The 26912-nt window shown below is 47.4% G+C and overlaps 1 protein-coding gene across 1 annotated transcript in view; it reads right to left on the reverse strand.

Moving 5' to 3' along the window:
- DKK3 (dickkopf WNT signaling pathway inhibitor 3) overlaps nt 1-26912 on the reverse strand; it is a 51201-nt gene that overhangs the window by 23150 nt on the left and 1139 nt on the right. The window contains exons 3-4 of the mRNA XM_047070897.1: nt 19596-19733; nt 16603-16686 (exon numbers count right to left, since the gene is read on the reverse strand). Coding sequence (XP_046926853.1) covers nt 16603-16686; nt 19596-19733 — 222 coding nt within the window. The remainder of the gene's footprint in view (nt 1-16602; nt 16687-19595; nt 19734-26912) is intronic.

The following is a 26912-nucleotide window of genomic DNA, read 5'->3' on the forward strand; positions in this document are numbered from 1 at the left end:
TGGCATCAGTCTGAAGGGTCGATGCTGCCTGACCCCTCCCGGGCCTCTCATCTTCAAATTCCGCTGCTTCAGGCAAATCTCTACCGCCCTCCTCTTCCTCCTTTTCCAGTTGCGAACAGACGTAGCTGTCTGGCTCACATCTTCATCCACATCCCGCATCCCTTCGCCTCTAGTCCTGCCGGGCCTCGGCCACTCGTTGTGACACATGCAGCCAGAACCAGAGCTCCCCTTGGTGCTGGCATCTGCCCCAGACAAACAGCACTCAGCCTTGGAGGACGGCAGTGCCGTTCCCTTGGCAGTGGTGTCCTGGGCCTTCACACTGCTGTGACCAGAGGCCACAGCAGTGCCTCAGGAGCAGATCAGGATGATGCTTCCATGTGACCGTGGCGGGCGGGAGCCAGTCAGGGCCTTGTGGGGTAGCCGGGATTTTGTGTCCTCACCCTCAGACATCTTATACAGCTTCTGATGAAATCACCTTGCTTCAAACAAAGCAATTAATAGGCTAACGCTCAGTCACATCCAGGTCGTCTACTGGCGCTCACTAACCCGGGTATTGTCCATGTGACTGGGTGTGTGATCATTCATTCACACAATGGGGGGAAGGATAATAATGCAGGAAATGAAGAGTAGGAATAGGGCAGGTTTCAGGGGTAGGGGGCAAATATCTGCTAGGTTTTTCAGTAATTACCAAAAGCTAGCTGGGTTCTGAGAGTGTTCTTTCTGCTTAGTCATATCTTGGTTACGCTCACCACCCTGCCTCCATCGTTGGGGATGGATAGAGTCTCACAGTATTTACTCGGTTGGTATCTTGTTTACTCTTTTGATGAGTCAGTGAGCTGACTCAGCCTAACCCAATCCCTTCGTAATGATTTTCCTTTGCCTTGGGAAGGAATAGATGTGTCCCATTCCTTCTTACTCTTAGCCGTGGGAAATGGTGCCTATACGAGATCCGGTTTCTCAGAGGCTGGTGTTCTCAGACTCAGTCCCTAAGCACATACACTGGAGAGAACCGCGGGTGGTGGAGACCAGAGCACCTTCTCTTCTCATCCATCCCAAAGGCATGGGGCTGGAGTCGTCAGTGGAGCGAGTGGGGTCTTCTCTGAGGGACAAAAGGCTCTGGGGCTGTGCAGTGATCCCCCTGACACACTGAACGTCTCCAGCAGGCTGTCTTTTCAGTATCCTCGGGCTGAGCCATCAATGAGCAGGCCCCCAAGGGAGCCAGAGGTCAGGAGATACTTCAGGAGGCAGTTGACCCTGCCGAGCCACGACAAAGGTCTCTGACCTCCCCAGACTGAGGCTGACCTCTGCTGGAGTCCCGAGCGGCTCCCCATCTGGGCCACACAGGCGTCAAACAGCAGATCTGGGGAGCACCTGGGCACACCTACATCCGAGATGGACCCCGATCCCAGCATTTTTAAGAGCCCCGCAATGTTGATGACCCGCATTTGTTCAAACTTCAGTTTCCTGCAGATGGATCTTCATAGTCCTTAGGATTCAGACCACCTGGATGGAGGCCAGCACTACTCTGGGCCTCAGGGCTTAGTCCCGTCTACGATGGTGGGGATTCCACTCCAGAAAATGCAACAGATGGATCCCTTTCAGTAACCTCTCCACCTAACAGGCTGTGTCTAAATCCGAATGACTCAGAGGCCCCAGTGTGACTGGCCACTGGCCTTTTTCAAAATAGGGGGTCTTAAGCTTTTTTGTGCCATGGACTCCTATGGCAGCTAAATGAAGCCCATGGACCCCCGCTCAGAATAAGGCATGGTGAATAAAGGAAACACACACAAGACTACAAAGGAAAGTGATTGCACTGAAATACAATTAGCAAAGTATTTTGAGATACAGTGTGTCACGAGTTTCTTTACTAACACACTCAGTAAGTGAGAGCTACTGGCAGGCCTGATGATGACCTTAATTTCTAAATAGTGGTGACTGTAGATGCTGTTTCAAAGCATCCGCAGCAACAGGAAGAGAATTTAAAATTGGTATTGGTCACAAAGGCACTGCTAATGACACTGTGCTTTGTTGCCTACACTCAAGATTGAGGGAAGCACCACTCTGATTTCAAAGTCCGTGAAGACAAGTGTGTATTTTTTTTCCCCAAGAGTTCTATCCAGGTTAAGAAGGTGATCCTCATGCATATCCAAGGTTAAAAATAAAAAGCACGGCTTTTAGTGCCTCAAATTTCAGGCCCTCTTTTAAAAACACATCTCAAAGAATCCCTTCAAGTTGTTTTTTTTTTTTAATAGAAAAAAAAAAAAAAAGAAAATTGAAAGCAGCATGAAACAAACACAAAGTTGTTTCCCCCGTGCAGAAAAAGTCATTTCCCCCGCCCTCTGCCAGGCCGCTGGGTGGGGGAACCAGCCTGGCATTTATCCTGGGCCTTGAATGAGCTTCCAAACCCCAAGTCCTGGCCCCTTTCCTACCCTTAGCAATTATCCTCTCTTCTCCCGACACTACCCACAAAGTTCTACCACAGTGAGGGCTAAAAAGGGGCTTGTGGAATTGTTAAGCCTTCCAAGTTGAACCGCTTATGTTAATGAGCCTGGAAAAGGCCTTAATATGTTTCAGGTGTGGAAAACACATTCTCTAGCCTCCTTCTGCTCACGAGGGGCCACGTCTTCTTGTGCTTCCCCGTGGTGGGATGGCGGGGTCGGGGGAAAGCTGTGGCTGCATGCAGTGGTCTATGCAAGGTGGTGTGGGCACACCCAGCTTTCCTGCGCCCGACACCCTGAGGCGCCGGCGCCGAGAAGTCCAGCCACACGGAGCTGAGACCCAGGCCCCGTGCTCTGGAAGGATCCGCTCCCCCCAGGGTAAGCTCCCCAGGTCTGCTTCCTTCCTCAGTCCTCCTTGCTGGGCGAGCCTGGGTAAGTCACCTAACATCACTGGGCCACAGCTTCCTCACCTGCAAAATGAGAATGGGGAAACCTAACGGACTACGTCGCCAGGAAGACGAAAGGTGGTGAGCGTGGCCACCTATCACGGCATGCGCCCCACATTCCGTTGCTGTCAGAGGCCTCCCATCCGGCCCTTCTGGAAGGTGGTGTCATCCAGAAGGAGCCTTGGCTTTGAAGTAAAACACTTATTTCCAAATCCCAGCTCTGCCACCTCCATGCTGGGTGGCCTTGGCTGGTCACCCTGTGCTTCCTGGTCTTTAACAGGGAGCCAGCACCCCGTTTAAGGCGGGTTTGGTAAGAGTTAAGGAAAAGAGCGTCTATGAAATGGTCACACAGCGCCTGGCACATAGTAGGTGCTCAGTGAATATTCTTTTTCCTTTCATCCTCCCAATCTTAGCAAAGCGCTCGCGGGGAGGGGAGCAGCTCTGCCAGGCAGGCACTGAGTGGGACCACTGGCCTCTCTGCTGCCGGGTGTGTGTTCTCTCCGGGGAAGGAGGTCCCTATACACATTGTCGGGAGAAACACAGGGCCTGTAAGCAATGGGAAAAACAAAAGGGTGCCGGGTGGGGAAACTTGTGCATGTGGGAATAAGCCTACGTCCCGCGGCTTCCAGGACTTGAAAAGGATGGAGTCTGCTGGCCTCCACGCACCTCTAGCCTCCCAGGCACCCAAGGGCCTGGGGCTCAGGCCTTCCTCTGTCTTCCAGCCAGGACATTTTCCGTCCTGACCATACTCGCGAGGCAGTGGGCTCTTACTGCCCTTTGTGCCTGCTCCCTCTTCAGGGAGGCCTTGAATCATGAGACTATGGAAAATTCGGGCTGTTTCCCTGTGGCTGGACTTTCCACATCACATCATTGCGATTTGTCACTGGCCAACTTCTTCAGATACGTGGGCATGCCACCCACTTAAAATGCTTTTCTCCAGTGGTTTAGCATGTTCCTCTTTGGTGGCAGCTGGTCTCTCACCGACCAGTGGTGAGAACAGAAGAAAGTGGGTGAGAGATTCCATGGTTTCCTGAACAACTCTCCTCTGCTCTCCTCTCTGGGTGACCCCAAGGGGTTCCGCCATCCTCAGGAGGGAAAGATTCCAGCATTCACTGCTACGGAGTTGCCCTTTGGGGAGTTTGGTTTTTCATTCTGGGTGTTTAGGGAGGCAGGAAGTGTTTAATGACTCAATGTAAATGACAGGAATGTGGGGCGCCTGGGTGGCTCAGTCAGCTAAGCTTCCGACTTCGACTCAGGTCATGATCTCACGGTTCGTGGGTTTGAGCCCCGCGTCGGGCTGTGTGCTGACAGCTCAAAGCCTGGAGACTGCTTCAGATCCTGTGTCTCCCTCTCTCTGCCCCTCCCCTGCTCACATTCTGTCTCTCTTTCTCTCTCTCGAAAATAAACATTAAAACAAAACAAAACAAAATAAAATCAGATAAATGATAGGAATGTAATGAGAGGTGGAGAGATCATGAGAACCTCTTCAAGCACCTGAAATCACGGCTGCAAACTTGCACAACTTTCTCTATCAGAAATAGATCTATTTATCGAAAAGCCCACAATTTATGCCCAGGTTCACAGCCTGATTCTACCACTCAGTCAACCGTCTACCACTTCAAGAACTTAACTTCTCTACACTCTGGTGTCCTCTGCTGTGAAAGAATACTGACTTCTCAGGATGGTGAAGGATTAGAAGAAAATAAAACCTGTAAAAACCCCTGGTGCACGGCCCGACCAACACGAGGCATTCAGTAATGTAGACAAATGAACGAAAGCTAACAAACACAGAGGGGGTCATCTTTCTTGTCATCTGCCTGTTTGTAGCTCTTCGCTGAACTTTATCTTCAAGGATTTCTGCTCCTGCTTATATTCCCCAAGTTATTCCTTGGTCATACAGTCCTCATTAAATCTGTGCACTCAACTACTAAGTGCCTACCTCTGGTCAACACAGAGGTGAATGTGACAAAGTCCCTCCCTTCCCAGTGATGAAGGGAGCCTAAGGCCAGCTGAAGGCAAAGCACGTGCTGGCAAACACCCCCACATGTGTGACATCCCTCGGGCACTCCAAAGGAAAGGAGTACCCAGGGAACAGTTCACTGATCGAGATCACAGTCATGCAGGACAGCGGTCTCCATCAGTTTACATATGTCTTAGTAAATTACCAGAAAAAGGCACTCTTATCAACAGCCTAATCTCCAGACACCTCTAGGCTCAGTTTCCTGGCGCCCCCACCTCACCTTCCCCTCCATAGTGATGTGGGGAACAAAGAAGGAAATGGTAGGTAAAATTAAATTTCTTTCTGACCTGCAGCCCTTTGATAAATACTTGAGGCAAATACAGAGTATAACATTTCTCCAGGAACTCCCTACCGTCTTAATGTTAATGCCTTGCTACAGAGAAACAGCCTTATCTTGACAAGAGCAAGGCCTCTCGTATCTTATGAGTCTTCTTTAGCATATGCAAGTCCTTCTAGATGCCTCCCCTTGGCCTTTACCTCCCCCAACTCCACGGATATAACCTCTCACTCTTCACAACCCCAGTGCAGCTCTTTCTGCCCACGGGTCCTGTCCCGTGCTTTAATAAAATCACCTTTTTGCACCAAAGACATCTCAAGAATTCTTTCTTGGCTGTTGGCTCTGGCCCCCCAGCACCACTCCAAAACCCCATCACCAGGGCTCATGGTCTTCTAGACCCTTCTCCCTGCTGCCACTTTATGAACTTCTGATTTTCTCCCTGAGCCTGAGAAGACCCTTCCCCATCGGTCTTCATCATCTTTCTCAGCATTAGGCAGACCGTCTTCTCTGTTACTAATCTTTGGAGATGTGGCACCCAGAAACCTGCTTCCTCAACAGGAAACTCCAGGTCCACAATGTATTAAAAACCTAACTGGACAATAAAGTCCCAACTCCATGATTTGGAGAAAATTCATTTCTGTTTTCTCATCTTATTTTAATGTTGTTTTTTTTTTTTATGTTTGAGAGAGAGACAGAGTGCAAGCGGGGGAGGGACAGAGAGAGAGGGAGACAGAATCTGAAACAGGCTCCAGACTCTGAGCTGTCAGCACAGAGCCCGACGCGGGGCTCGAACCCACAGACTGTGATATCATGACCTGAGCCAAAGCTTGAAGCTTAACCGACTGAGCTACCCAGGGGGCCCAACTGTTTTCTCATTTGTAAAATGAGAGGTTTGGTCTAGAGCAGGAATAAGAAATGGATGTCAAGTATAGTGCTTTTCCAACTGATTTCCAGTGGCTGCTTGAAGTGCTGGGTTGTCTCAAGTTCCAAGGCCCTATCTGGGCTCATTAGGAAGTAACTGCAATGGCTGCCATAGTCACGGTGGTGGGGGAGGGGGGAAGGGCAGTGTTGTGCCACCTGCTTTCATCCCTAGTCTACAGGAGCTCCCTGATAAAATTTTCCATTTATAACTCTGTGACTCAGTGCAATATCGTTTTACTTTATCTTTGGCATGACGACTGTCTTCATACACAACAACTTTCTCATCTGCTTTATTTAGCACCTCAGCAGCCATCACCTGAGAAACTTTCTGAATTACTGTGTTTCAAGTGGAGCAACTTTACAACAAAACAAACATATTTATTGATTTGTCACAGTCCAGAAAGCTGCTTCCTGTCCCCAGGGGTCCGGCAAAGCAGGTCAGAAGGAGAATTTACATTTACTGGGTATCTATTAAGTGCCAGATGCTTTCTACACATTGTCTCTTCTAAAACACCCTTGGGGCAGTCACTGAATCCTCCTTTCACAGAGCAGGGACCAGCACTCAGAGCAGTGAGGGAAGCCCTTCCCCTCCCGCCACGGGATTCCAACCCATGGCACTTCGCGACTCCAAATTCCACTGCACTGTGCTCCCTTAAATGTGCCCAATGTCTTGTTTCTTCTTATTCTTCCAGGAGGTGGAGGTGAAAAATGAAGCTAACAGCAGTTCTAGACTGAGCCATGAGATGTGTGCAAACATTTAGATGGCCCCATCCGCAGCCATCATTCCCATGGTTTTCTCTCCAGTCTGCTGGAGCTGTCACCAAGAGCAGACGTTCCTGCCTGACTGGGAGGCCAGCTAAGCTCATCAGATTTGGGGGCCTGACGGTGAGTCCCCTTCCTTACCCAGGTCCCCTCCACTGGCCCTACCTCTGATCCAGAGGACGACAGGGCATGGCCAGGGCCTCCACTGGCACTGTCCTCTGTCCTTCCTCCCAGGAAAGCCCTCCCTACCACCAGTGGGAATTCAAACACTGCTGCCACCACCACACGCTCTCCCCGGAAGTCAGAGACCCCACCTGAGCCCCCGGGAGTCTGTGGTTCCCCCGGCAGGAAAGTGGGAGGCCTGTGGAGCCTCCATGATTCTTCTAGGAGACTCTGTTGGGGGGTCTTGTAAAGGAGAGAGGGGACAGGGCATAGATTAAAAATGGTCAAGAAAATCACATCTTTGGATCCCAGAGATGAATCTCCAAGATGGAGGCTGGCCCTGCATGCAGCCAACCTGGGGCTAGAGGCTGGGGCCAGGGTGGGAATCTCTGGGCAATGGCGGCAGCTACACCTCAAAGACATCCCCTGAGGCTGTGGCTGTCACACTGCAGAGGCCACACTGCCTTGACCAAGGGCAGCAGGGCCCAGGAAGTTTTATCCAGCCCTTCTGCTCAGATTGGGCCCTTGAGTCCCCCAGCGCCTGCAGTCATGGAAACCAAGAGTTAAAAAAATGTCCCACCTCATGCCCCCCTGGTGGGAATGGACAATAGGTCGGCTGCTGTGGGAAACAGTATGAAGGTTCCTCAAAACATTAAAAACAGAATTACAATATGACCCAGCAATTCCAGTTCTGGGTTGATACCCAAAAGAACTGAAATCAGGGACTCGAAGATAGTATTTGCACGACCCCTGTTCACAGCAGCATATCGGCAATAGCCCAGAGGTGGAAACAACCCAAGTGTCCACTGATGAGTGAATGGAAACAAAATGGCATAGGCATACAAAGGAATATTACTCAACATTACAAAGGAAGGAAATTTTGATACATGCTGCAACATGCTAAGTGAAATGAGCCAGTCACCAAAAAAACCAAACTTAAACAAAACAAAACACAAATACAAATGCTGTATGATACCACTCATAGGAGCTACCTGGAGAAGTCAAATTCCTAAGAGACAGAAAGCAGAAGATTGGGGGTTGGGGTCGGAAGAAAGGATGCCGTAGGGAGTTACTATTTAATGGGTACAGCGTTTCAGTTCTGCAAGATGAAAGGATGTCTGGAGATTGGCTGCACAATGGTGTGAATGTACCTACTACTGAGCTATGTACATAAAAATCATTGGGCACAATAAATTTGATGTTGTATGTATTTTACCACAATTCAAAAAAATGGTCCATTAAGTGTACGGGTTTTGGGAGTTTGGGAATCAAGAAGACGTGAGGGATGTGTTTTGTGTTTTTTTTCTTTTAGTACAGGCTCTGCTTGTACAACTTCTCTGAGCCTCAGTTACTTCATCTGCAAAATGCGGTCAGTAGGTATCTGCCTTGTGTGGTTCCCACGCAGATTATGTAAGGGGAAGTTGGTCAGATCCTAAGCACAGTGCCTGGCACACAGCCAGGACTCCACAAATGGCAGCTCTTCCCTTCATCATCATCTATTACTATAGTAATAGATGGGTTCATGAGCTTTGGGAGTTATTCAGAACAATGCCAAGGGGCAAGGAAGGGCAGAGCCACATATCTTACAGCCAGGATGCAAAGGTCCTATGGTGAATGTCGCTCAGGCTGCTCTGGGGGAGGGTCCTTAGGTCCCAGTAGCAGCAGACAGCCACACACCTACATGGAGACCTCTCCAGCCCCAGACATGCTCGGGCTGCTCAGAAACCACAGAAGTCGGCTTGTTCTGCAGCAGATGCCGTCAGCCTGATGAGATTTCAAGTTCGATCACTGTCATTTAGCTGGCCTGCCTGGTGGCACCAAGCAAAAGCAGACCATTCCATTTCTAAGTAAACGTTTCCAGATTCCAATCTCTGAGGCCGGGCATTTTGTAGGGCACAAGGGACTCGGACCTTGAACTTCACCAGGATTAAGCAAAACTTTGTCCCCACCAATGAACGTTTCCACTGACCACACCATGTCTTCCTGGTTCTTTCCTCTGGGGATTGTGTGGAGCCTCAATACACTGTATACACAGTACAGGGCATGTCAAACTGTTTCAGATGCAGGATGTTACTAACTCAGCATGTATGTCTAACTCCTTGGCTGGGCTCTTGAAGCCTTTCCTGATCTAATTTCTGCCTCTCCCCAGCCTCATCTGCTGCTCCCCCCAAGCATGCATCCGCTCTGGCTTTCTAAACTATGCAGTGTTCCTCACATGTGGTCTTATTTCCGTAAGCCTCCCTGGCTTTGAACCATGAATGTTTCTGCAAGGAATGCCCTTCCTCCCCACAACTGAGAATTCCTAGATATCATCCAAAATACAGCTCAACTGTCACCTCTTCCAGGAAGCCGGCTGAGAAATGTGAAGGGTCTAAGACTTTACCCTGCTTGCAAAGTGACAAGTGAACCTTCCACGGCTTCATGGATGGCAGCAGAAGACAGGAGACCCCTGGGTCAGAGACAAAGGACCTTACTGCTGACAACACAGAAGTAGTATGAGCTTCATGTCTGTGACGGGTCCCCTTGGCTTCAAGTCCCATGGGGCAACCAAGGGGGGGGCCCAGGTGGGTGCTGTGCATTCAGTGGGTGTGCATCAGAGCTGAGGAATGTCCGGCTTAGAAAACCCAAATCTTTCATAAGACTGCAGTCAAACCGGCCCTCTGCCCAGGAGGAAGAGCCATCTCTATCTTCCAAGGCTGCTTGCTGTACAAACATCCTTGAAAAGACAGTCTGGAGCAAAAGGGCAATTAGTGTCTCTGTTTATAAAATGAGCACAAATGCCACAGACTATGAAGGACTGTCTCCCAAAAAAAGTCCTCCCTGGCTACCTGATATGGCAGCTGCACGGTGCTCCCTCCCACCATGCCCTGTATGACCTCTGCCTTAGGAAGAAATATGAATTCACGTTATGACCTGTGTATTTTTTTTTGGTCTACTACCAGCCTGGGTGCTCTCTGAAGTCAGGGACTGTCTTTTCTGTTTATCTGTCAGACACAAAGAAGTGCTCAATAAATGTGCAAATAAATGAGTAAGTTGAATAATTAATATTGGGAATTTTGACAGCTGTGGTTTTGGGGTAATCAGATAAGGACAACAAATGTCTGGCATTTACTGACTGCTTACTCTTACGTTCTACACAATGTGTGGCTTTTTTTTTTTTAACCTGGATTATTTTTATCTTATCTGCAGGGCAACACTACATGGAAGGTACTTTCATTAATACCGCTGTACCTATGGAGAAACTAAGGCTTAGAGCAGTTAAGGCATTTAATCAAAATCACACAGCTCATAAGCCATAACGCCCACACTTTGAACTGGATCTGCCTGGACCCAAGCCCTTAGCCACCCCACTGAAATGCTTCTCCTACAGGAGGCAACCAAGCATTTGTCTGGAGTGTTTGTGGAGGTGGGGGGAGGAGGAAGGAGGCAATGCTTGTCTTTTCGTGTTTACAGGGGTGGAGGCAGTCGCCTGCACGTCACTGTCACCCCCTCCCCAGGGTGACTTGTACACTGAACGCTGGGATAGTTTCCACCAGAACTTCACACCTTCCTAATCTGCCCCACAGTGGGGCAGATGCTTTTTGGTCTCGGGAACAGTCTGGAATGCAAAACTGACCTTGCTCCTGTGGAGCCTCTATTTGCTACAACTTCTAACACTCAGACAGCCATTGCTCTGAACCTACTGGTATCCAAAGAAATAGAAATAAAAAAAAGGCTCTAGATGATCACCCGTTGTAACACCCACTATAGATGAGGGTTGGTGGAATACAGTCTCAGAAATTGCTAAGAATAAAAGTAGTACAATCTTTCTGGAGGAAAATATGGCACTATCTCTCAAAATGTTATATATGCACACCCTTTGGCTTATTTAGCAATTTAATTTTTAAAAGTTACACAATGAAAATACTTGCAAAATCATTTAAAAATATAGACAGGGGCGCCTGGGTGGCGCAGTCGGTTAAGCGTCCGACTTCAGCCAGGTCACGATCTCGCGGTCCGGGAGTTCGAGCCCCGCGTCAGGCTCTGGGCTGATGGCTCAGAGCCTGGAGCCTGTTTCCGATTCTGTGTCTCCCTCTCTCTCTGCCCCTCCCCCGTTCATGCTCTGTCTCTCTCTGTCCCAAAAATAAATAAACATTGAAAAAAAAAATTAAAAAAAAAATATAGACAGATGTGGGGTGCCTGGGTGGCTCAGTTGGCTAAGCGTCAGACTTCGGCTCAGGTCATGATCTCACGGGTCATGAGTTCGAGCCCCAAGTCGGGCTCTGTGCTGACAGCTCAGAGCCTGGAGCCAGCTTTGGATTCTGTGTCTCCCTCTCTGTCTGCCCCTCCCCTGCTCATGCTCTCTCTCTCTCAAAAATAAAAAAAAATGTTAAAAAATTTTTTTAAAATATGTAGACAGATGATTATGGCAAAATTATAAATAATTCATATGCTCCTCTTAAAAACATTTTTAAAATATAGCGATAAAGGAAAAGTCTCTGCAAATTTCAATTCCTCCAGAGATATCTACTATTAATGATTTAGCATATATTTTGCTCAGCTTTTTAGGCATACTTTTCTTTCTAAAAATAAGGTATTTTTATATGCTGTATGTGTAAAGTGTATTTTATATACTTTATATAGTATACGCACTGTTCTGTGATTGCTTTTTTCACTTAACATTGAATTGAAGACATCCTTTCATATTAACTTATATGAAACCTAAATGAAACTCATTTGTGTTAACTTCATAGTATTTTCATGTTGCATGTGGCATCATGTATATTTCATGAATTCCTTCTTGAAGGATACTTAGGTCGAGGACAGTACAATTTAATACGGCCAGGTTATAGCTCAAAGAGAAATGCTTACTTCTCCTTCAAATCCACTCACCCACATCAACTTTATTTGGGACTGTTTATCCATTTCTCAGAATGATCCAGAACTCTTCGATTTTTCCTAAATTTTTTTCCTGCTGTATTAAGGCATGAGGGCCCTAAATTTGGCCAGAAATCACAAAGTCAACTCAAACTATAAATCTAGAAATGCAAACATACCCAGATGTTTGGTTACAGGACTGGAGACCTGCACATTCACACAAGACTATGCTATCACCCTTACAACCCAAAGTCGGCTGTTTTCTACAGAAACCAGTATATACATCCTGCCAGCTTCCCGGAACTTGTCAGTGCCTGTCACCTATTCTTGTCATTCACTGTGTCCCATCCTTCCTTCAGTGTGTATCCCCAATGCCCAAACCAGACACAAATGACTGGCAAGGACAAGATGGGGGCAGGGTGAGTCAACCTGAGCACAGAGCTTCTGGCAAAGCCCATGACTCAGAGGGTGAGGCAGGCCTCAGAAGAACTTAGCCCCAGGCTTTAAACATCAAAGCAAAGAAGCCAGTGGAGGCCTTTTACACATACCCTCAGCTGCCAAGCAAATTCCATTCTTTTTGCAATAGGTTGCTGGGAACCAGGGGAGAAGCCAATTAGAACCCAGTTTTAATTACTTTTCAATAATAAGCCTTACAAAGAGCTTTTATAAACCCTGCCTTCCTAGATTCTCGCCCAATTTTGTCAACCAGAGATTATTAGCCCCATTTGATAAATGAAGAAACCGAATCACAGAGGTCAGAATTTGTAAGGGTCAGGGCAGGGTTTGAACCCAGGTTCAGACTACCTTGTTCAGACTTCAATCAGCCTGGACACAGACAGGGAAGGGCTGTATTTCCCAGGACTTGGCCACCCCTGCCTCCCTGTCCAACAGGACTCCCAACAGGAGGCAAGGACTTTGGGAGCTGACTGAGTTTCTCTAACAGACTCATGCCCTGCCCAATGCATTTCTGTTAAAATACACCTCCAGTGACTTGTTATCATGGTGCCCTCAGCAATTCCACTAAATTGATAAGGGCGACTCCAGATCAAATATCAGGGGATGGGGAGCAAATGAAGCTGGTACCCCACCTGTGTTGACTCTGTGATGAATGAACGGTTGGAAGCAAAGGAGAACCTGAGGCCTAATGGAGAAGGGGGTCAACTAACCTCCTTTCTTCTCTCACATGCTTGGTGGGTCTGTCTCTCAGGGCTTTGAGGTGACCAGATGTTTACCATTCAAGGGGAAACAAACCAACATAAGTCTTCAAAAAGTCCAGCCATGGTTTACCATTCTACTTCCCCAGTCTTCGACACAAAAAACAAAGTACCCTCACAAAAGAGAAGACATTTGGTTTCACACTTGTGGAGAATTCCATTGTCACTGTCCATAGACCACCATCTCTAGTAAAAAAAGGCACTGTCTGCATTGATCATTCTCTGGGACAAGGGAGTCTTGGTCACTCAAACTGCTACCATCTGGATGTTTTGGGTAGTGAAATGTACCTGTGGTCTCCTAAGTCTTGAGTGGTATCTTGGAGTTGGTTGTACATGATTGGATGTGTAGGTTCAAACTAGGTATAGTCAGCTGGAAAAACAAACTCACTCTTCTAGATCATATTCGAATGTGAAAACAGAAAAGACAGCAAATGCATGATGTGCTAAGCTTTGTAGTTGTGAGCCGTATTTTAATGAGAGGACATGTCCCTTCAAAATGGTGCCTTGGCTAATTGGGCGAGATGCTTCATGTTTGGGGACACTGTTCTATAAATAAAAGCTTCTCGTTTATGCATAATGGCTTGTCCACTCTCTGGCTTCCGGCACGCCACTTTCTTCCTAACCCCTCCGCTCAAAAGTAGCCCGACATCAATCAGCCCACCCACTGGCCCGTGAAGGGAGCCGGGCTGAGGGCTTAGAACAAAAGCCTCACAGAAAGACGTCAGACCCCATCACCATCGCAGGGGCGCTCAGGTGAAATAACAAAACGCTTTCACATCTGAATGTAAAAACAGACCAAGACCTTGCACATACTGGGCTAAATTTTCTAGACAGCCATATAGTATTACTGTCTGTAACTTTCCATGGGCCTCCTTGGGTTACCATACATATTAATACACATTGCAGCATTTGAAGAAAGGAAAATATGGAGTGCACGGTGATTATTTTTAATTGAATTCATCTGGGCATTTTAAATCCTGAAACTTCAGCCCCTGTTTACAGTATTTGAAGGTTTGAACAGCATAGCATTTTGTTCTTTTGAATGGCAAATCTCTCTTTTCCATTTCAGAGAAAGTTTCTTCAGCGTGTAATGCATTTCAGGGCCAACTGTAAAAATCATTATATTACGAAACTACGGAACGGGACAGTGGTGACAATGTTCGTCCGTTTGCAAAAATCATTATATTACGAAACTACAGAATGGGACAGCAGTGACAATGTTCGCCCGTTTGTGTCCCTTTGAAGGAAATCTAGTCTTTATGGCTTCCTATTCACTAAAAGGAGTGCCTCATTTCTGTAAAGATGATGCCCAAGCCCCAGCTCAGTTGTGTTGGAACAATGGTGACCCAGGAACCAAGGAGGAGTTGAATGGAAGAATTCTGTGGGCATTCGATACTAGATCTTGCTTCTCTGACTCTTGAGAAGCCACACCAACAATGAGAGAGGCTCTGTTGTAAGGTACACATGCCACCATTTCTGCCACATGATAGCCCTTCCACAGGTGACTTCAAAAGTCTCCAGTCTGTTCTCTAAAGACCACGGGACTCGCCAGACACTGGCCAGTCAAGTATCCGATGCCCCAAATCTCCCTTCTAGATAAGCAAAGTGGAATTTATTCCCACAGAGAAACTCAAGGAGTTTCTTGAGCAGAAATCAAGAACTGGGTTTCTATGATCTATCCCTTCCCGTCAACCTGCATTCACAAGACCGGTTTGGGATTATACGCTGCACAAGGGCGCTGTGGGCCCTCCATCACAGGATGGACACAGGAGACTGTGCGGGCAGGTGTGGGGATTCTGGGCCTCCCAGCTGGCCCCGGAGCACGGACACACATGGGCACACAAGGCCACGCCACCCCGCCACTCTCAGGGCCTCAGTTCCCTTCCCACAGGGCTCAAAACCTGACACATTCACCTCACTTGGAGGGCAAAAGAGGAGGCATGGGGTGGGCCTCTGGCAGGTGTTCATCATAAGGCCCTGGGAAGCTTCCCGGAAAAAGGATGTACCATTGTGCAATAACATGCTTTTTTTTTCTTTTTTCTCACACTTGACAACAGAGACATTTTTGCTAGTTCACAGCCCTGAGCGTTCTGTTTTCCCCACCCTTTCTATTGCATGGTTTCTGCTGAGGCTTTCCTTCCCTCAAGGGGCCCCAAACAGAGACCTAAATGAATAACACTCTGAAGCTTTTCCCTCTTGATACCATGACCACATCCTGTGGCTGTTTGTCTGTCTGTTTTTGTTTTCTTTTTTTGCTTCCCTCTCTCTCTTCCCACCTTTGAAGCGCAGCCTCTCTTCCTTCCAGACCGTCCGTTGACCCTATCTTCACTTCAAAGGCTTCTGTGACCAGGGTGACCCAACTCGTAAGTGACAAACCCCTGCTTCCAGCCTCCGCTGCTAGAGCTCTTTCCATCTCACGACAGAGCTTGCTCCCAGGTCCCTTGAATGGTGGGTCACCATTATCACACACAACCAACTGGACCCCCCAGCCTGAGGTAAATGAGCACCATGCCAGAACCAAGCAAAAAGGACCCACCAACTACCAACCACATCAACACCACCTCCCTAGCTGTTGTGGGTACACTGCTACCCTTCCTATGAGAATACCAAAAGAAGTGAAGAAAAATCCTTGATCCCCCGTGAAGGCCAGGGTTGCGTTCCGCACGTTGGAGGGTAAGAACTTGTGGTTAAAGTCTGTGTCAGGAACCTGGGGACAGACAGGCTGGTTCTTGGGGTCCCCATAGAGGAAGCACATTTTTACCGCTGACCATGTCACATGGCAGTCACCTTGTCCACTCCTCATCAGGCATCTGCATCTGAAGCCAGCCACCTCTCTGAGAAGGTAAAGTACAGGGGCCTGGGAGTCTGGACACCAGTGACTCCAACTAGGTCATCTCCCGACCGGTGCCCAGGCTTTCCTCCTGTGAAATATGCCCCTTCCAACATTAGGACTATGTGGTTCTATAAAAACCATGCCGCCATTGGACAAAGCAGCAGGCCACTGTGTAGTAGGAACAATCACAAGTGGCCAGAGCATGAGGCCTGGAGAAGGAGGACAGCCCTTTTCCCTTAGACCACGGGCTTCCCTGTGAGGTCTTCTTGCTCTCAAACTGCCCGACCAGGGCTGGGCTTGTAAGAGGCCTGGTCACACCAGAGGTTCTGGGGATTCCAGGTTGGATGCATCAGATCTCATGGCCAGAGCCCCCAATCAATGTACTTGGTACCTCCTTATTCCCTTTCAAGGCTGAGGGGGAGCCATGCAAATACCAACTGAATCTCATTTCCCTGTTGTTCCTGATGCAGAGAGCACTGAGCCAGAGCCTGTTACCAGACTGCATCGTTCAGGCCAGAAATGCAGGCATCCGGGTATCTTGGCAGAAAGGAGGCAGAAGAGGCGAATGAGAGTCAGCTCCCTTCTGCCCACAGCCTGAAGTCTGGGTCACCCGTCACAAGCTAAACAAAGGTGTGCGCCTCCAGGGTGAGCCCAGGAGAGAGGACAACTCACGTGGCTCCTTTTGGCTTCTTCGTCTCCCACAGACGTGATGACCGTCTCCGAAAAGACCGTCTGTCCAGTCTGGTTGTTGGTGATCTACGGCAGAGCAAGTATAGTGAGCATGCAACAGAAGGAATTCTGGGCACATCCCACAAGCTGGTTTCTTTCTTCCATTTTCTGAAAGCAGGGGCATCTGCCAAAATAGAGAGAATGCCCACTCCCCCTTTCGTTCTGAACTCCACCAGAAGCCGTCAGACAGACGGCCTCCTCTCTGCGCCGCGATAAGGAACATAACAGAGTCTACCTCATAGGGTTGCTATGCAGAGAGCTGGGGAGGTCTGTGCAAAGCCCTCGGCACAGAGCCGGTCATCGAGCACATACTCAACACTGGCTGCTTTTATTGCTCTTGGGGCTCGTCACCTGAAACTCAACGTCAACTTTCTTTTCAACAGTGACAGGTCTGGGTGTCTAATCAAACATCTCTCATGAGAAGCAAGCAGGCTTTACCCACAGCTACCCCGCTCCTGATTCTGGCGAAGTATTTTATCAAGAAAGCGCTTAAGTACAATGGGAGGCTCCCTTATCTGGGGTCTGGATCTGATTCTGTAACCAGCAGCAGGCGCCTCTAAGCTGAGCCCCCCAAATCCTGACAGGCACCGTGGGCCACTCCTGCCCCACCAAAGGCCCTGTCTATTGAATGCTCGTGCTGGTGGTGAAGAGCAGAAAGGATGTCCACCCAGGAGGTGGGAGATCTGTGTTCTTCGAGCCTCGGCTCAGCTACCAACAGCCATCTAGCATGCAACCGGGAACAAGCCACTTTTCTGATTCACAGTGTCCTCATTACTAGGTCATCTGTAAAGTTCCTGCCAGCTCTAATATCACAAGGAGGCTGCATCCAGAACAAAGTGGAAACTCAGCCTAATCTGTCACAGTAGATCCAGCTGCCGTTCTGAAGAGATATATTTTAATCAACATATATACATACACACACATATATATAACATATAATCAACATATATACATATATGTAATATAACATATAATCAACACACATATATATACACACATATAAAATTGAGAGCGAGTGTGAGTGGAGGTGGGAGGGGCAGAGGGAGAGAGAGAGAAAATCTTAAGCAGGCTCCACACTCAGCACAGAGCTCGATGAGAGGGTTGATCCCATGACCCTGAGATCGTGATCTGAGCCGAAATCAACAGTCAGACGCTCAACTGACTGAGCCACCCAGGCGCCCCTTTAACATTTTTATCTTGATAAATCTCCACTCCAGCAAATAGGCAGTGTCTTCTTCCTCTATGCCAGATTTTTGCCAGATTAACTGATGGTATATTTTTAAAAATTCTATGGTTCTATACATGCAGGACTTCTTAAAGTCTTTAGTACATACTAGTGTGCATTTTTCTATCTCTAGGAGGAGAAGTAAGGAAAATGTTTTCAAAATATGTTTCACCACCCCCCAGTCCCTCTTTCGTGAAGCATTGCATAGGACAGGTGCTCCATGGAACCTACTGGAGTACTAGTATGCTGTGCTGATAACATAAATTTACTGAAAAAAAAAAAAAGGAATATAAGAACTTGCTGTTGCAAGCACTTTGTAGTTTACAATGATCTCTCATGTACTTTAAACTATTTGCCCCTCATGCTACTGTCACATATGAATTGACATACTTATTTCATAAGTATGGTTAGTGAGGGACATAAAATTTAAATAATTTTTCAAAATCATACTAGTTACTGGAAGGACTCACACACACTTGGGTATTCCAACATCTATAAGAAGCATCCTTAAGTAGCCAAACCTGTTATTGTCAAAAAGAATGACTTAACATTGGTTTTGACAAAGATAAAATAATGACTTTTGGAAACATTCTGCAGTCCTCAGATGAGCAATGCTAAAGGATTTTTTTTTCAGTGAGTGACTCATTCATTTATCTGGGGGTGACGGGGTACACTCTGAAGCTGGGCTCATCAGTAGGCAGCAGGAGAAGAGCCACATAAAGGCTACTTTACAGTCAAGGCAATGGCCCATAAAAATTGACCCCTTTATGCTCTATGACACACAAACGCTATTGTTTCAACCAAGTCATTACCTGGGCCTTTGAACAAAAGTGAGACTCTCTCGTGAGAACCATCAGGCCCTGTGTATATGAGTTGAGATGAGATTAGAGGTCAAGCTCCTTGATGCTAACGATAGGACATCAACTCAACAGCCTCTACAATGACCCTGCATGTCTGCACGCCAGACTCTCTTCAAGAGAAGCCAGGCTCACAAGGTTTGCCCTCACGGTCCTGCCTAAGTCACGATGGCGACCTCTCATGCCAGGGCAGGTTAATGCTATGTGCCTCTGGATTTCTGGTGTTTTCTTCCTCAAGTCAGGTAACGAATGAACCTGCTTGCTCTTCATGCCAGACATTAAACGAAGAACACTTAGACATGGGGCAGGCCTGGAAAAACTCTGCTATGGGCGTTTGAATGGATAACCAGCAAATGAAAAGATGTTCAATCTCATGGCAATAGAGGCTTTCCATTCTGAAGATGGAGTGTATCACATTCTGAGTTCCTCCTAAGGAAACAGTGAAGATCTATTCACCAAATATGAACTCTATTTCAACTCTCTACTAAAACATACATTAAAACCTATGAGATAAATTCCTCAAATTCAATACTAGAGACGTACCTCTCTAGACACTTGTTTGCACCCTTTTTTTTTTTCAAATGATAAAAACCCCAGACCATTCCTTTGCAATTGGACTGGCAGGCAGCCTAGAGTTGAATTTATTACTTGAATGCAAAAGCAATTTAGGTTTTTGATACGTACACCACTCTCCCACTTAAACAGCTCCCTTACTCCCTCTGGTTTTTAATCTGTGTTTTACCAACCTTGTTTGTATTTTTGGCTTATGGATCAAATTTGTAAACAAGACCTTAGTTCTCTGATGGGGCGGGGTGCTACAGAAAGGAGAACATGCTGGCCCTGGCCACGCTTACCTTGTGAATTTCTCGGTGCACGTGGATGGTATTATTTCCAATCTTGGTTTCTGTGTTGGTCTCATTGTGATAACTGGAAGGTAATTTTGCCACGTTCACTTCTGACGATGTTTTAGCAGCAGCTTCTTCTGCTTCCATCTATTAAATCAATGAACTTAATGAGCAAAATTGTTTTCTCTTGATACAAATCATTCCACTAGAAAAAAAGAAAACCACTTCTCTTTTCCTCTTCTGCAATTACAAATAATGGTAGCAATAGATACCATTAAGTGAATACCCACTACAATAAGACACTGCACTAAATGTTTTACATATGTTATAGCCTTAAATCCCACCTCCCTAGGAGGTGTGTGAATGTACCCATTTTACAAATGGGGAGAGTAAGGCTCAGGGAGACTGGATAACTCCCCAAGACTATCAGTGAAGGACATCACTCATCATCAGGGAAATGCAAACCCAAACCACAATGAGATACCACCTCATAGCTGTCAGAATGGCTAAAACCAAGAACACAAGAAACAAGTTGTTGGTGAGGAGGTAGAGAAAAAAAAAAAAAAGCATTCATGCACTGCTGGTGGGAATGCAAACTGGTGCAGTCATGATGGAAAACAGAATGAAGGTTCCCCCAAAAACTGAAAATAGAATTACTGTATGATCCAGTAATTCCACTACTGGGTAGTTACCCAAAGAACACAAAAACACTGATTCGAAAAGATATATGCACCCCTATGTTTACTACAGCATTATTTACAATAGCCAAACTAAGGAAGCAGCCTGAGTGTCCATCGATAGATGAGTGGATAAAGAAGATGTGGTATACACACACACACACACACACACACACACACACACACACACACACAGAGGAATATTACTCAGCCATAAAAAAGAATGAAACCTTGCCATTTGCAACAACATGGATGGAGCTAGAGAGTATAATGCTAAGTGAAATAAGTCAGTCAGAGAAAGACAAATACCAGAAGATATCACTCAAATGTGGAATTTAAGAAACAAAACAAAAAAAAACAAAGACAAAAAAGAGACAAACAAGTGACTCTTAACTATAGAGAACAAACTGGTGGTTACCAGAGGGGAGATGGGTGAGGGGATGGGTGAAACAGTGAATGAAGTGAATTAAGAGTATACTTGGGGCGCCTGGGTGGCTCAGTCGGTTGAGCATCCGACTTCAGCTCAGGTCATGACCTCGCAGTTTGTGAGTTTGAGCCCCGCGTTGGGCTCTGTGCTGACAGCTCGGAGCCTGGAGCCTGCTTCGGATTCTGTATCTCCTCCTCTCTCTGCCCCTCCCCTGCTCATGCTCTGTCTCTCTGTCTCTCAATAATAAATAAACGTTAAAAAAAATTTTTTTAAATATATACTTATCCCGATGAACACTGAGTGATGTGTAGAATTGTTGAATCACTATATTGTACACCTGAAACCAATATTATACTGTATGTTTACAGAAATTAAAAATAAAAAAATTTGGGGCGCCTGGGTGGCTCAGTAGGTTGAGCATCCGACTTTGGCTCAGGTCATGATCTCACAGTTTGTGGGTTCGAGCCCCAAGTCAGGCTCTGTGCTGACAGCTCGGAGCCTGGAGCCTGCTTCGGATTCTGTGTCCCCTTCTCTCTCTGCCCCTCCCCCACTTGTGCTCTGTCTCTCTCTGTCTCTCAAAAATAAATGTCAAAAAAATTTTTTTAATAAAAAAATAAAAAAATTCACTGTAGGATATCCACAAGACACATAAAAAGAACAAAAAAAGACTGTCAGGAAAGGGCAGACGTGGGATCTGAGCATGCTTCCATTGAACGGTCCTGGCCCTTGTACACCCGCTGTTGGTGCCCCGTCCATCTCACCATGACCTGCATCCAACTCCCTTACGTGCCAACAACCAGCTTTGTCTCTCTCTGGCAGCTCAGCGTGCTCAGCCTGCACAGACCTCAAGCGCTGGGGAGTTAATACCCCAGGAACCATCCTCAATCAGTAAGCCAAAGGCTATGCCGGTAAGTACCCCACCCCCCTCTCCCCGCAAAGAGGCAGAGTCTCTCTGGCGCCCAGTGGGACTGAACCCCAGTGGTGCCTCAGTGCCTAGCAGTAACCTGTTCGTTAGCACAGTCTCTATTCCTTCTCTTCTCCTCCATCTTACTTTCCCACTTCCTTCTAGTATTTCTGGGATCACTTCCCAAATAAATTATTTGTCCCCAAACCTTTGCTGCAGGGTCTGGTGGTGAGGGGTGGGAAGAGCCAAACACCCCCAAGACAGCCCCTTACCTGATACAGGTAGGGCGACAGCTATGTCTCCTTCCCCACCCCACCTCTTGGGTACAACAGGGACCCTTGTAAAGAGAGGGTCAGCTGACTAGTTCCCAGGGTCTCCCCTCTTTCTGGCTCTTCTTGAACATGTGTTCTTCTCTGGTGTCAGATTTCTTTTTTTTTTTTTAATGTTTATTTATTTTTGAGAGAGACAGACAAAGAGCGAGTGGGGAGGGGCAGAGAGAGAGAGACACACGCACACACACACACACACACACAGAATCCGAAGCAGGCTCCAGGCTCTGAGCTGTCAGCACAGAGCCCGACGTGGGGCTCAAACCCACGAACCGTGAGATCATGACCTGAGCCGAAGGCGGAGGCGCCCCTGGTGTCAGATTTCTGAGGCTGCTGGTCTCAAATCCTCCAGTCTTATGAGCCTCCGTGACACTTATACCAGAGATGTCATTCAACCTGAAGCTGTACCCAATTTCTCCTTGTGCGTTTACCACCGTGCCCCACCTCGAGGGAGTAGTTGACAATGTGACCAGTTCATAGCTGACTGGACTCAAAGAAAATCCAGTTGAGCCAATCCGATACCTCTCTCTAGGATTTAAACGAGAGACACAAAGAGAAGTTCTAGTTGGTGGCTGGCAGTTTTCCAACACTGCTATCTTTGACTCTGGGCTATTTTTACTTCTCGAAACTAATCCTCAAAAGGATTCTCCTATTTAAAAAAAAAAAATCACTGTCTTCTATTCTCTCATGTACTAATTAAGGCACCTCTTTTTTCCTGTGTCTCTCAACCACATTTGATGAGCTGGGATGGATACGGGAAAAGAATTGCCATGTCGCGACGTAGCACAAAAACACTGAACTAGAAGTGAGTCTGGTAGACACAAATGAGGACTTGGTCAACAACTGCTGTGTTTGACCCTGAGAGGATTGCCAAGGTGTCCGAAACTTGATCACTGGGTTCATCATCATCGTGGTCATCGTCACAATAGACGGCCTCCACGTTTGGGCATCAGCTATGTCTGAGCCAATGCGCCACGCCTTCCCTGCCTCCCTGAGCATTCACAGCAATGCTAGGAGGAAGGTGTTGTTGCCCTCATTCTGCAGATGAAGAACACGAGTGAAGAGAAGTGAAGGGACCTTCCTAAGTCATCACATCACATTGTTAGTAAGCGGCAAAGCTCAGACAGAACTCAGGGCAATCTGACTCCGAATATTGTGACTTGTCCAGTGTGATTCTGCTGTCTGAGTAGCTTATGCATTTACTGGGGAGATAGCAGAGCCCCACATAAACCACTTTGGGGATGATAATGACAGTTTCTAGAAGCAAGGCAGGGGTTTAAAGAAATGAAAAGAAAGGCCTCCAGGAGGAGGAGGAGGGGTGACTGAGCTGGTCTCCAAGAATGGGTAGGATGTGAACGGAAAGGGGCATGAGGAGGCAAGGCTGTGGCAGCCTGGACAAGAATGGTGTGTGTTGTTGGCTGGGGCACAGGGTCCACGTTGGGCACAGGATAAAATGGTGGATGATGAAGTAGAGAGGGACTCATGGGCAGATCCAGCGGTCAGCACAGAGCTCAACGTGGGGCGCAAACCTACAAACCATGAGATCATGACCTGAGCCGAGGTCGGATGCTTAACCAACTGAGTCACCCAGGTGCCCCTTAAATTTTTTTTAAGTGACAGATCCTGGAATGTTTAGTGACAGAAAAGATACACCTGGAAAGAGCAGGAGACTGAAGATGCTAGAGAGGCTATATCCAGAAGCAGAAGGGAATATTTTCATGTTTTTAAAATTCCCATTGGAACCTGAATCCTCCAGTTTGGCTTTCGAATAATTGACAAATTACCAAATCTAAAGTTTGCTCTGGGCTGAGCAGAGATTCTTTTTATAAAACCTTCTCCCTCTCAACCAGTGGTTATTTCAATAGAATGAGCTAATAGTTCTCTAATGGCACCATGAACTAAAAGTACAGTTTACAATGGAAATTTCAACCACAACTATTACTGCCACTAGCAAGAGAAACTTAAGCCTACAGCAATAGGAGTTGCTTCATAAAGGAGGAATGTGCATGTTATAAAAAATGGCATTTAGAGCTGGTTGTTTCTGTGTGTCCGTTAAAGGGGTATAGCAGGAAAAACTGGGGAGATAAATCGAGGCTTGGTATTGGGGCTCTCTTCCTCGGAATACCCAAAGTGATTAAGAACATTCTAGAATGTGTCAGTTACAATGAACAGAAGGAAGGGAGGGGAAGAACGTGGTTTTATCCTCAAAACACACTCATCAGTAACATATAGAATATTAAAACATCAAAGTAGGAACAGCCTATATTGAACCATTTGGACGTATGCTTCCCCCAATAATGATCCTACAAGTACAGTTAACTTCATCTTTCCCTTAACAGTAATCAGCAGCTTGGGGTGCCTGGGTGGCTCAGCTGGTTAAGCATCCGACTTCGACTCAGGTCATGATCTCGCAGTTCACGAGTTTGAGCCCCGTGCCGGGCTCTGTGCTGACAGCTCAGAGCCTGAAGCCTGCTTCACATTCTGTGTCTCCCTCTCTCTCTGCCCCTCCCCCATTCATGCTCTGTCTCTCTCTCTCTCAAAAATAAACATTAAAAAAAAAAAAGTAATCGGCAGCTCGAGTCAGCTGGGATATTTAAAATATCAGGAAATTACTTGAAAGCAGATTCATTATGCAACTATGTAAACAACTAATCCATCTGTCCTGGTCCTTTCCTCAGGGAAGTAAATAGCAACTATCCTGTATTTATGAGATGTGAGGGGCTTTCCGGCAGTCACTTTTATTTTTTTTTTAATGTTTACTTATTTTGAGAGAGAGACAGAGACAGAGTCAATGAGTGGGAAAAAGGCAGAGAGAGAGACAGAGAGAAAGAGAGAGAGAGAGAGGGAGAGAGAGAGAATCCCAAGCAGTCTCCATGCTCGGTGCAGAGCCTAACTCGGAGGCTCGATCTCACTACTGGGAGATCATGACCTGAGCCCATGTCAAGAGTCGGCCGCTTAACTGACTGAACTACCCTGGCGCCCCTCCGGCAGTCTCTTTTAAAAAAATTAATACTAATAGCCACAATCTATTGAGACTCTATTAAGTATCAGACACTGGTGGTTCTTTGTCATCATTCACGCTGGTACTATTAATATGATGACAACGACAGCCATTTCTTCTTGGGAACCAACAATCTCCCATAACACTGACCGCAAACTCAGGGGGTGACTTCTATTACACAGTTTTACTTAATCCCATTTTAGACAGCAGATAACTTGCTTTACTTGCATCCTCTCGTTTACATCCTCCCTTAGCCTAACGGAGGCGGGGGTACATTTCCTAAATCCCACCACTAGTAAGTGGCAGAGCTAGGACCAGACGGAGAAAGGTTGATTCCCATGGCCTGTTCTCCTGCCATGCAGGTGTTCAGCCTCTCTCAACCTGTCCTCACTGCCATCGAGGACACTCTCTGGGGAGTGACCACTGAGCAGGACAGAGGTAGCAGCCAGCAGATCTCCTGGTGGCAAACTTCCACCAGCCCACCTTCACAACCCAAACAGAGGTGCATCTGGAGGGAGGAAGCTGGGGCCCTGGCAGAGACAATGAGGACAACTCCCATGGAGTAGACAGGCCACTAAGAGCTGCTGATCCCAAACTGCTCTGATCAATGAGCAGGAGTAAAGAGGCCCCTGCTTCTCCCTCATCTCCCTCAGCAAGCGCCACCATCAGAAGACCATGCTGCACAAACAAGTTCACATGGAATAAAAACATGGAGTTGACCTCATCAGTCTCAGTGGGAATCCGTGTGCAACAGGGAAAATCCTGGAACCCAGAGAAAGAAAGCAGATGACCCACCCTGGCACCAGAAGGATCACAAGCTCCATTAATATGCAGGGGCAGAGTAAGAGACGTTAGGGTCCATCTGATTCCCCTCTCCTTTTAATTGTTCCATGTCATGATTCTATTGCCTTCACAGGAAATAGAACGTCTGTCCATGGGTTTTGGAACCTGGCCTGTCCAGTGGATGTTCAGTACAGCTTCCCACACAGCCGCCTCCCAATCCAATGTCCCCTTCATTGCATACTCCATCAGGCTGACTGCTGTGGGAAGGAAGGGGAAATATCCCCAAACTATGCAGATTGTGGGGAGAAAGCAACCTGACCCGGGTAGACCAGAGCTAGCATTTAAGGCTCTGTCCAGATGGAACGTAGAGAAATGGGTGGGAAGATGCCTGACACCCCCCGCCCCCAGCCTGGACATCTGGTCTCTTGCTGACTCCTTCACTGGGATGGCTGACTTCTCTCCAAACACAGGCTACATACAGCCAGAACCAGGCCGGACAGTGACCATGCCCACCGACCCCAGGCACCAGGGACAGCTCCTAACACCTGGGCTGGGAGGGCTGGGCCAGCTGCACCTCTTGCCCTGAGGACAAATGGGTGTTCACCATAGAGGATGCCATCCATAGTGTCTGAACCTGGGAGGTGATGGAAAGAAGAAGCCAGGCAAAGTTTTGCTAAGGTATCTGGTACCTGATAATAACAGTTGCTGTATATTGCCCACCTATTATATGCCAGGTGCCCACACATACCATGGCATTTAGTTCTAACAGGAAACGAGGTACAGGATGTTAAGGGACTTGCCCAATGTCGCCCTTCTAGTCAGTGGCAGAGGAGAACCTTGAGCCCAGGACTGACTCCAAAGCACTACTGAGGTGGAGGTGGGTTGCCTTCCACATTGCCCTCCCCACGCCCACCCCCACATCTCAAAACGCACACTGCTGGGATTCAGGATTCTGATTTTCCTTCGTTGCCTCACACGGCATTTGGGGAAGCCCAGACAGACCAGCAGCAAAGCTTTCGGTGCTTTTTGTCCTCACGTGGCATCCTAACTATCTCTTGAGAAGATGGCACAAGTTCAGAGCCCGACGTACAAGCTAGAACTTGAGATCCCTGGAGCTTCCTCTGCCTCTCTGCAAAACCACAGCGCTGGAATACCAGGGGCCATGCAAGCATCCACTTACGACAGGGGGGAGGGGACAACTGCAC

The sequence above is a fragment of the Lynx rufus genome, unplaced genomic scaffold (genome assembly GCF_022079265.1).
Source record: "Lynx rufus isolate CCGP_SWC_20201006 ecotype Redwood Valley unplaced genomic scaffold, mLynRuf1.p SCAF_9, whole genome shotgun sequence".
Classification (NCBI taxonomy): Eukaryota; Metazoa; Chordata; class Mammalia; order Carnivora; family Felidae; genus Lynx; species Lynx rufus.